The sequence below is a fragment of the Ailuropoda melanoleuca genome, chromosome 2 (assembly GCF_002007445.2).
Source record: "Ailuropoda melanoleuca isolate Jingjing chromosome 2, ASM200744v2, whole genome shotgun sequence".
Taxonomy (NCBI): domain Eukaryota; kingdom Metazoa; phylum Chordata; class Mammalia; order Carnivora; family Ursidae; genus Ailuropoda; species Ailuropoda melanoleuca.
This window is the reverse complement of record NC_048219.1, coordinates 89,740,449-89,751,952: the sequence shown is the minus strand read 5'-3', so window position 1 is coordinate 89,751,952 and position 11,504 is coordinate 89,740,449. Positions and strand designations below refer to the sequence as shown.

The 11,504-nt window shown below is 47.6% G+C and overlaps 1 protein-coding gene across 1 annotated transcript in view; it reads left to right on the top strand.

Moving 5' to 3' along the window:
• LOC109490695 (ADAMTS-like protein 3) overlaps window positions 1-9,028 on the top strand; it is a 28,229-nt gene extending 19,201 nt beyond the window's left edge. Inside the window, exons 6-7 of the mRNA XM_034654315.1 lie at window positions 5,785-5,999; window positions 7,075-9,028. Of these exons, the coding sequence (XP_034510206.1) occupies window positions 5,785-5,999; window positions 7,075-7,181 (322 nt within the window). The 3' untranslated portion in view covers window positions 7,182-9,028. The remainder of the gene's footprint in view (window positions 1-5,784; window positions 6,000-7,074) is intronic.
• Window positions 9,029-11,504: the final 2,476 nt, after the last annotated feature.

The following is an 11,504-nucleotide window of genomic DNA, read 5'->3' as shown; positions in this document are numbered from 1 at the left end:
AACAAAAACAGATACATTAGGCGACGTGAAAATTAAAAACCTTTGTGCTACAAAGGACATGACCAGGAAGGTGAATGGAAATAGAACCAGCATGATGCGAAGGGCCTTTTCAGCATAAAACAGAGCATGAGGAAAAATTAATATGTATTATGACTACATGAAAATTTAAGAACCCCACATCAGAAAAAAAAATTTTCTATAATTGAGCTCACCTTAACCCACAAGCCTCCTCTTTTGCTCAGAGCAGGCGAACCCAAACTTGACAGTTGCTTATGGTTTTAATCCATGTCGTCTCTGGGCCCAAGCCCTGTCAGTTACAGACTGGCCCTGTCCTTTTCCCTTCTCCCCAGAGATGGTCGAAGTTTCTGGGGGGAGAGAGGAGGAGGAAGATGTTCAGGTATCTTTCTGGCTCTGGGGGAAGGCTTTCTTGTCCCCGGAGTGGCACTCCCATCCTCCCTGACTTACCCGGGTGACCACCGGGCCCCCCTCAGTGCATGACCTTGGCGCCACAGCACGCATGAGCTCACAGGGCTGTTTCCGCTGCTTTGTGCTTCTGTTCCAGTGTCCTGCACGGTGCCTGGGTCACGCTGGGAGGATGCAGCAGCAGCATGCCCCGTGTCAACACCACAACAGCTCCGACCCCCGCTGTGACGACAGAAGGAGGTACTGGCCCGCCCCGGGGTGACACGAAACTCTCCTGCCTCAGCCAGTGGCTGTGACTGCCTGAAAATGGCATGACTTCTGTCCACTGCCTCTCACAACGGACAGTTCCCATCCAAAGATGATTTCTTACCGTGCCATCCTCGATAGCATACAGGATGCAGAAAGATTCATTAATAGGCACTATTATAATTACAGATTATTTGGACATGGAATATATTTAGAGAGGGATGCCCCAAAGAGAAATAAAACAGAAGAGTAGCGTGGAGGACAGATATTTTCCCCTCTATCTACAAAGCTGGTCAAGCCTAACGATATTTCATTTAAGTTTACAGATTAAATCTTCCTAATGTTTTCAGTGGACCACTGTATTCCTCTGTCTAGAAACTGTGTTTTTTTTATTTTAAGATTTTATTTATTTACTTGAGAGAGAGTGTAAGAGAGAGAGCGTGCAGAGGCAGAGGGAGAAGCAGACTCCCTGCTGAGCAGGGAGCCAGAAACGGGACTTGATCCCAGGACCCTGGGATCATGACCGGAGCTGAAGGCAGATGCTTAACCGACTGAGCCACCCAGGCCCCGCTAGAAACTGTTTTGATGAGGATGTTGGCACAGTGGTTTAGCAGAGAATGAAACAAGCTTTTACCTTGCGAAGGGGCTTAAACACGAAAAGAGTTTGCTTCTCTCTTGTGCAGTAGTCAAAGCTGGTGCTCAGTTTGGGGTAGAGGGGCGTTGTTCCATGAGGTCACCCCGAGACCCAGGCTCCTTCTGCCTGGCGACTCCACTGTTCCAGAGAAGCATGCCCCAGCCAGCGTGGAGTAGGGAGAGAGCCAGAAAGCACACGAACGAGGGAATGCGGAATTCTCCCACTCTCTTACTGTGTGACCCGGGCTCCCCAGCTTCCCAGTCTGCAATATGGGGTATTACCGTCCATGTAAAATTATGGTTGAAAGGTTTCGAGTAGTTGGCTTAGTGTGAAAGCATGTAAGCAGCCTGGGTCATTGAAGATGCTCTAAATATGTCTCCCTTTCCCTCCTCCCTACCCTGAGTGTTGCCAGAGAAAATGAGATGACCTTGACAGTTGGCTCAGTTTCCATTCTGAGCCTTCAATAAGGTTTGGCAATGTGGAGTCCGCTGTGTTTCCTATTCCCCACAATACAATTGAAGCCAGAACTATTTTCCTCAAGTGGAAAATGTTTGGAACAGCTGCCCTCCTTCTCAACAGGCAACCTAGTTTTGTCTTTTGCTGAGGAGATAGAGACCACACACAGACTGATATGGATTACCCCAGATGTTTCCCTTTGCATTCTCGAAGATAGACTTAGGACGCAAACACGGGTGTGGATTGAGCTTTCTTTTTTAAAATACCTGACGTACTTTTCCGAAACTTGCTTTTTCTACTTATCAACAGACTTTTCCCCCATCTTAGTACATAAGATTCTTTTCCATTGTTGTATTTAACATTATTAGCTCATTCCATTGCTGATGGACATTTGATTGTTTCAGTTTTTTTTTTTTTTGCTGTTACAAACAAAGGCTGCAGTAAACATCCTAGAACATATCTTTATGCTCTAAAAGATATATTTTTGGCATGGCATGGGATTGAATTGACAGGCATGTTCATTCTGATACTACTAAGTTACCATCAAAATGTCTATACCAAGAGTGTATGAGGGTTCCCCCTTTTTATGAACATTATATGGGTTTTCAGTGTTTTTAAAAATTGTTGCCAGTCTGATGGGTGAAAAATCACATCCTGTTTTGATTTGTACTTTTCTGATTATTTTTTTTTTTGAGCGAGAGAGAGCACATGCACGCACTTGCAGGCAGAGGGAAGGGGCAGAGACGGAGGGAGAGAGAATATTAAGCAGGCTCCCCAATCAATGTGGAGCCCAACACAGGGATGTCTCATGACCCTGAGATCATGACCTGAGCCCAAATCAAGAGTCAGACACTCAACCAACTGAGCCACCCAAGCGCCCCTCTGATTACTTTTTAAATACCTTTTGGTTTCTTGTATTATGTTCTCAAACCCATCTATTTTTCTTCCATCTCTACCATGATTCCCTGTAGCTGAGCCATCCCACTGTCCCCCTCCACCTGTTGCTTCTTTCCAGCCCAGCCCCGCACTGCAGCTGAGCGATCTTTCCAAAATCAGATCTCATCGTACGACCACTGCACCCCACCTCCCTAACAGATTAAAGCCACTTTAGAGACCTCACTTGCTCATAGGAAAAAGGGTGACTGTAGTCTGTAATGTGGCCTAGAAAATGCCACACAGTCAACTCCTCCCTCCCTTTATTTATTTACTTTTTAAAAGATTTATTTATTTATTTTGAGAGAGAGAGAGAGAATCTCAAGCAGACCCCAAGATTATGACCTGAGCTGAAATCAAGATTCAGACGCTTAACTGACTGAGCCACCCAGGTGCCCCTCTTCCCTCCCTTTACAGCTGCATCCCAAACCTCACACCTCTTCATTCTTGGCGCTCCAGCCACGGTGTCCTGATGTCCTTCCTTCAGGACGCACACTGGGTGCGCCACAGGCTTTCCAGCCAATGGCAGCTAAAACAAGAAGCAGAAATATAGTGGAGCGTATAGAAGGCATAGAAGGATCTACCAGGAGGCTAAATATATGGCCAAATGGGGCTTTAGAGAAAGAGATGTGGGGGCGCCTGGGTGGCTCAGCCCATGAAGCATCTGCCTTCGGCTCATGTCGTGGTCTCAGCGTCCTGGGGTCAAGTCCCGCATTGGGCTCCCTGCTCAGCGGGGAGTCAGCTTCTCCCTCTGCTGCTGCCCCTCCCCCCCGCTCATGCTTGAGCTTTCGCTCAAATAAATAAATAAAATCTTTTAAAAAAGAAAAAGAAAAAGAGATGTGGAGATGAACTGAAAACGTGGAAGTGTTTAAAAGAAATAGAAGAAAGATTCCTTGGGAGGGGCCTCGGGGGCGTGGCCACCACCGAGAAAAGTGACAGAGGGGGTGCGAATTAGGGGAGGCATGCCAGCCCCCATACAACACCGGGACCCGAGGCGGCACTCCCCGACACAGGGAGTTTGCTTCCAGAGCAGTGATTCCTCGGAATTATCTGGGACATTTCTTTACAATAAGGATTCTCAGGCCTTACCTGGGACTTCATGAAGGGGAATCTTTGGGAGTGGAGCCTGGCAATCTCATCTCTTTAAAGCTGCTGGGCATTTGGGATGACCGTCAGGCTTGGAATCTGTCTGCTGGAGTCCGTGGTTGCATCTGGTTGGTGGTGAAAGGAGTGGTCTGAGGTCGGAGAGGAGCTCGACTGAGCAGGGATGAGACATTGGGGAAGACTAGTAGAAACAGGGTGACTTCGCGATTTCTGGTGCCGAATCTGCTTTTGTGTTTTAGACATAGTGCCAGTGCCCAGACTGTGTCCCCCTGGCTCGGGCGTCCTGGTGCCCAGTCCTGTCCGTGGCCAGGAGGACATGGGATGCTCTGTGCTGGACCGACCTTTCTTTCTTTCACTGGGTCTTCAACGACCCGTGTCTGGAGCTGCACCTGCCACGTTGGTCTCTAGCTCCCTGTGTCCTCTCATCTTTAGAGGCTCTGGGGCTCCTTCTGACTTCCCACTCGCCCTGCCGTCCATCAGAGCAGAAGGGAGCCCTGTTAGTTAAAGTCCTTTGGGCTGGAAACAACAAAAGTCAACTTGGAATGACTTATGCAAAAAAGGTGGGCAATTTCTTATTAAGACGGGACCACTCAACACTCGTGCACAACAATTTGGTATCCTTTTAAAATACATTTTTGGTGTATTCTGTGAATGATCAATTTTTTTCAGTAGATAAAGCTCTGCATGGGGCGGGGGAATGGCTGAGGAGTACTAGGTCTATGCCCGGTTGTCCAAAGCAACTAAGCTTTTGGCGGCTAGGATTCATACCCATTGAGGAAAACAAAAGCCCTATAATTAACAAGATACCCTCCTTTTCCCTTGTATAATCTGAGTTTGGTGTGACCCTGTTGTTCAAATAAACCTTTTGATGGCGTCTCCCCCTACTGGCTACTCAGAGTACTGCTTCCAACTGTTTGTAGTACTACACCGCCCCCCGCCCCACCACCAGCCAAAGGGTCCGGTTATCACAGTTTTCTCCATCTCACCATGTTTCCAGCGGCATTCCTACACTCCTTATAGATCACGTGCGCTGGTAAGGAGCCTCTTACAGGAATACAAAAATGCCTCAGGAATTCAAAGGGAGAACGCCGTCAGACCGCAGGAAGGACTGTGACCAAGAAATGAGAAATCATTGGGTTTTTTTCCTCCTCTGGTCTCTGCAGCTCTCTGTGTTTTGCTTCCTTCTTTGTTATTTTCTGGTTCTCTGGCCCGTGTCCTTAGGTTTGCAGGTCTTGTTCCAGCAATGTCCAAATTCCTGGAAGAAAGAGAGTTATTGAACCAGCTCGGTGAAGCTAGGGCTCCCTTCCAGTCGCCTGTGGGGTGGGAGACAGTCCCGTGTAGTGCAGAGAGATCGCCCAGGACCCCTGCCACAGGGAACAAGAGCGTTTACCCCAAAGTGGGTCCACCAAGCTGGCTCTCTCTTATGGGCTCAGTATCTTCCAGAGTCAGAGGGCACCAGATCTTGGTTCTGTTTGAAAGGGTGGGGAACTGGGATAGATCCCTGTCCCCTAATGGTCTTTCTGGACTCCGACTAGGGGTCATGTGGGGCCTAACTCTGTTAGAGTGCCATCCCTCAGCAGACGAGCTCGCTCGCACGCACACTGACACTCACACCCGAATCTGTGCCTAGTGCTTCGGTGCACACATCCGAAGGCTTGTTAGCAAATCTGAAGCGGCCGGTCGGGAGCCGAAACTGGCCCGCCCCAGCTTTCCACGACGCCGCATCCCTCCAGGCGCGTGTCTTGACTCCATGTGGGAAGGGAGTGGAAACATGTGGTTTGTCTGCCTGTCCTTGTCACCGCTGCGCCCCCAACCACGCACCGCACAAATCGCACACCTATCGCACAGGGTCCTCATCCGGAGACCTTCAGTGTATTGAAAACAGAGTTTGCCGAAAGGCTTGCTCCCGGCAAGAAGTGACACCCCGCTTCTCCTGTTTTCCACTTTTTGTTGTTTCCCTTGTTTTTTGTTTCTTTTTCCTCTTTCAGACCCACGTTGAGGAGGAACTGCTCATCGGGGGCTTGTGACGTGTGTTGGCGCACGGGCCCCTGGAGGCCCTGCACGGCGGCCTGCGGCCGGGGCTTCCAGTCTCGGAAAGTCGACTGTGTCCACGCGAGGAGCTGCAGACCTGTGGCGGAGAGACACTGTGTGCAGAGAAGGAAACCGGCTTCCTGGCGGCACTGTCTCGGCCCTTCCTGTGAGAGTACGTACCCCGCTCAGGTACCGCCACCGGCCGCAGCCTGGTGGCAGCCAGATCCCGGGAGTGCCCACCGTGCTGGTGGCATCCTGGGACGCGGGGAGATGAGCCGCTTTGCTGTGGTGTGACTCAGTGTTCTTTAGAGAACAGTCGAATCACTTGGGTGTCGGCAGTGTTGGCTAGGACGGACTTGTCACCACCTCTGGCCACCTCTCCACACTCCCCTTCTGCCTGGAGGGAGGCCTCATCTCCTAGGATGGGGACTCTTTTTTTTTTTCCTGTTAATATTATTTTTTATTTATTTGTGTGTTCAATTAGCCAGTGTACAGTACATCATTAGTTTTTGATGCAGTGTTCAGCAATTCATTAGTGGCATATAACACCCAGTGCTCGTCACCACACGTGCCCTCTTTAATAAAAATTTGACAGAGATGTTTATATTATTATAAGATTATTGTATATTATATTATATGTTCATATACACATATATTTTATATTATATATCATAATTGTTGTATTATTTTTATAAAACTTAATCATAACTATATTTTGCTAGGGAGCAGGTCTGTCGCTTTTATCAGTTTTCCAAAGGGTCCACCCCCTGCTGTTCTCAGCCCCCGGAGGAAGAGCATGGGCCAAAAGGGCCGGGAGAGCATGGTGAGGCCACTTGGCCTGGCTGAGAAGTGAGCCCTGTGTGCTCCTGGCTGTCGTGCAGGGCCGTGCCTCTAACCCAAGCCTAGTGGGGTTGCTCTCAATTTTTTTTATTTGAGTCCAGCTGACACACAACATTGCATCAGTTTCAGGTGTAAGATGTAGTGATTGGATGGCTCTATCCGTGGTGCTGGGCTCCCCACAAGTGTGGCTGCCCCCTGTCACCACCTGTCCCCACCTGGCGCTGTCACAGTGCCCCTGACTGTATTCCCTGGGCCGTGAATCCAAGCCCGGTTTCTCCAGCTCACTCTGTGATCACAGTGTAGGCTTATCATAAACCCAAAGGCTTTTTAATTTTTTTTTTTAACTCCGTCTCTAATGAGCTGTGTATTCAATGGATGTCCGTTTTGTTTTGTTTTTCTTTTTGCAGGAGACTGCTCAGACACAACTCACTACTGTATGTTTGTAAAGCATCTCCATCTGTGTTCGCTAGAGCTCTACAAACAGAGGTGCTGCCAGTCGTGTCAAGAAGGGTAATCCTGTGGCGAAGGTCGTAATGCTGCTGTGAAGACAGAATCAAAATGTAAAAGCTCTTTTCCCCCCATGTAGCTGGTTCAGAAACATGTTATTTCTTTTAAAACTCTAGATTCTGCATTCAGGGGTCGATGCAAACTCACCACTGGTGGGATTTCTTCCTATTGTTTTCCCTGTGGCCGGCATTTAATCCCAGCTCTTTGAGATGATATATTCCGGGATGGCCGAAACTATCGTAGCGGGCGTGCTCTTGCACTTGGGACCCACCCCGTGTCCTTCTAATTGGGAAACTGCCCAGATCCCCAGTGCGTTGCCACGGGCTGCTGCTTCCTGCGATGTGTAGACTCGTGGGGGGTAGGACGTCCTAAAGATGTGAGGGACACACAGAAACCGGTGACTTCCTCTTCTCTCAAGTTGCAGGGTTTCAGCAGGTTTATAAGGCATCTATCCTTTAGAAGCTCTGGCCAGTAGTTGAAGGATGGCATGGATGGCTCTAGTGACGTTTTTATGGGTCCTTAAGTCTAGTCTGTGATGAAGAGGTGGTAGACAGGCTTACGGCACTGAGCGATCCGAGGACCCCGGGGGGGGTGGCATCTTGTCCTTGCTGTCACGGAACCCGGGGAAGAAAACACAGAGTAAACATTGCTGCCTGTTTCACAACTCTGGAGATCTATCTGTGACCAAATGAGAAATCTCTGAAATCAAAGGAGAGGGAAAGTTCACCTTTTCTACTGATTTTGAAGTGTATTCAAAGCTTTCTTTTAAGAGCTGTGAATGAAACTTTTTCTAAGCACTCTTTTCTTGCACATAAACAGAAAATCAAAGCCTTATTAGACCTAATTTATACATAAAATAGTATTCCTGAGGATTTTTTTCTATTTCCGGGAAGATTATAAGAAAGTAATCTAAATAGGAAACACCGGTGGTTGAAAAGAATTGTTTGTCCTAAATAATTGTTTTAATTCTGACCGATTTGTTGGTAAATCCAAAGTGAATTTGGGTTAGGCTAAAAGTTACAGTAGGGCGAGGGGGTCAAAGTTAGGATTTGGTGAGTAAGTTTAGGGTTCGTTTTGGTTTTAGGATCGGGTGAGGAGAGAGTGGAAGGTATGTCAGGGTTAAGGCTAGAGTTGGCATTGGCGATTAGCATGAGGACCAAGCTGGGTGGCACTGGGTTACGTTCAGACTGGGGCCGGTGCTGGTGCTGGTGATTGTGTCCGGGTGGAGGGTAAATTGGGAGTAAATTGTTTCTGCTGAAGGAGTCTGGGGCTTGTGTGAAATTGTGAAGTTCTAACGCTGATTCGGTTCTGGGGCGCTCTCCCTAACATCCCACTGGTTACGGCTTTTGATGGCACAGAACCCCAAGAAAGCGGCCATCCTTCCCCGGTCAGCATCCCAGCTGCACTGCCGACAGCCCGTTGGCCGCGGCATGCCCCGAAGCAGGTCGTGCTGGACCGAGTCCCCGATCACAAAGCAGCGAACAGCGCGTTCGGGCTTTGGTTTGGTCTGTGGGCCAGCTCGCTGCATCTCCCTGCACCAGCTGTCGTGTTCTAACTGCGGCCTCACTGACACTGACAATGGGCACTACTGTACGCAGAGGTTTGGTGGCCAGGAAGGGTGGGGACGTGAAGGGTACACGCCAGCCCGTGGGGGGTTGATCACCAATCACACTTGATTGTGGAAGGTTTTTAAATTAAAAGAAAGATCATTTGTAAAATACTCTTTGTATATATTTATTATATGACTTAAAGGTGCAATATTTTATTTTGTACAGTATGTAACAAAGACGTGGGACATATATTTTTTCTTATCAACAAAATTTCCTATTAAATTTCTTCACCTTTGTATTTAAAGTTGCTCTTTTTCGTCTGCTATTTTACTTTTGTCTTGGTGTCATTCAAGTGACATTCCTGTGTACTGTATTTTACTACTGTTCCTATAACATGTTTCTTTCATGACCCTTAAGTAATTCAGAAATAAATTTACTTTGATTATTCAGCGGCATCTTCATAAGTGTGGGTGGCTTCTTTGTGTTGTGTCTGGCGGCCTTGGGTATTGTCACCTGGGCTGCCTCTTTGTGCATCCAGGAGCAGACCGGATGGGCTCGCTGCCCTGGATTGTCCTATGAAGTGTGGGTGACAAGATTCGGGGCAGATCACACAGAGACTCCCTCTGACTGCCTTCTCCCAATCGTTTACACCCTGTGGCTGTAGTTAGGGTCAAGGGCAGAAGGGGTGGAAAGAAGTCCCAGAAGACAGCCTGAGATGGGTGTAGAATAGGTGGTAGTAGGAGAGCAGGAGGGACTAATACCCTCTTCTTTTTGGCCATTCTGACTTACTTGAGACGTCTGCGCCTGAAGACTCTGGCAGCAGTTGGTGAGGAAGCCCTTCCTCTGTGTTCTGACCATGTGGGTAGTGCTTCAAGATGGGCAGTGGGTCTTTACAGGCAACATCCATGTTATTGAACTTGAGATTCCCCTCCATTTGCCTTGGGCCATGGGGTTTCTAAGGTCATTTGTTGAAAAAGTCAATCATTTTACAGTAACTTGTGGGGCTCTGTTAACCTCATGAGGCTGAGACTTGGGAGATAAACAATCAGACACCTCAGATGTCTAAAGTGTAGTTGTATCTTCCCTTCCTCCCTTCCTCCTTCCCCTTCCTCCCTCCCTCTCTTCCCCCCTTCCCTCCTTCCCTCCATCCCTTCCTTCTGTCCCTTCCTTCCTCCCCTCCCCTCCCTTTCCTCCCTCCCTTTCCTCCCTTCCTTCCCTCCCTTCCTTCCTTCCTTCCTTCCTTCCTTCCTTCCTTCCTTCCCTCTTTCCTTCCTTCCTCCCTCCTGCCTTCCTCCTTTCTTCCTTCCTCTCTTCCTTTTCTTTTTCTTTCTTTCTCTTTCCCTTCCCTGCCTCCCTCTTTTCTCTTTTCTTTTTTCTTCTTTTCTTCCCTTCCCGTTTGTTATTTCTCTCTCTCTCTCTTAAACTAAGGCCTACATGGGTTACAAGAAGTGGAGAACATTACCAGGAGGGAGAGGAAATGTGGGGAATGTCATTTCCAACTCGGAGAAATTTCCCTAGGAAGTTCCCACTATCTTCTTGGCATTCTGAAATACTTTGTGATCTTTTAACTACGCAAGAATACTGAAAAAATCCAGAGTCTACAGTCTAAGCACTAAGGTAAGGCTTGGGTCCTCTCATGTACAGTGTGATGAAGTAAATACCCAAATAATCTCTTTCTTACATGTCGACTAGGAAAAAGGTGGAAAAATCATTCTAGGAAAATATAAGGAGAGATCATTCCCCGGCTTTTCTTCATAATAAACAAAGGATAGGGGAAGTTTGCAACAAGCCCTAATTCCCAAGTGCAAAGAAAGGAAAGGTTTCATCAGAGCAGGGATTCCAGCACAGCTCCTCAATTCAGGACGGTTCCCTTTGTCAAGCTTTGGACAACATTCCATGGCTCTTTACTGACCCTGGAACTCTGCCAAGGCAGAAGATCATTCAGTCCCTGGCATCTAACATATTGTCAGTTGTATAGAATGACCTCAAAAATTATAAGTAAATTTATTGATAGGTGATGGATGGATGGCTAGAGTTGAAAAGACAAACCTAATGAGCCAGGCAGAACAAGTCAAACTATTTTTTTAAACTTGTTATACTGAGATGACTAAGACATATGGAAGTTACAAAAGCACTGCAGGGAATTCTGGTATACCCTTCACCTAACTTCCCTTAACCTTAACGTCTTACATAACCAAATACTGATCACTATCAAAACTAAGACATTGCTACTGGCTCAAGAATAGACACATAGATCAATGCAACAGAATAGAAAACCCAGAAGTGGACCCACAACTATATGGTCAATTAATCTTCCACAAAGCAGGAAAGAATATCCAATGGGGAAAAGACAGTCTCTTCAACAAATGGTGCTGGGAAAACTGGACAATGACATGCAGAAGAACGAAACTGGACCACTTCCTTACACCATACACGAAAATAAATTCAAATGGATTAAAGACATAAATAAGACACTTGAAACTATTAAAATCCTAGAAGAGAACACAGGGAGTAACTTCTTTGATGTTGACCATAGCAACTCCTTTCTAGATACATCTCCTGACGCAAGGGAAACAAAAGCAAAAATAAATTGATAGGGATATCCACGGAATCAGCCTGAGACGCAGGAAGATACATCTGGATCTCTACAAATGAACATCTCCAGCGCTGAGTATCGAGGTACGAAGCGGGGAGCCGTGAAACCGCGCACAGATATCGGAAGCTAAACAGAAGGGGGAGGGAGCCCGCCGTGTCAGGGCGCCGGGAAGCGGTAGCCACCT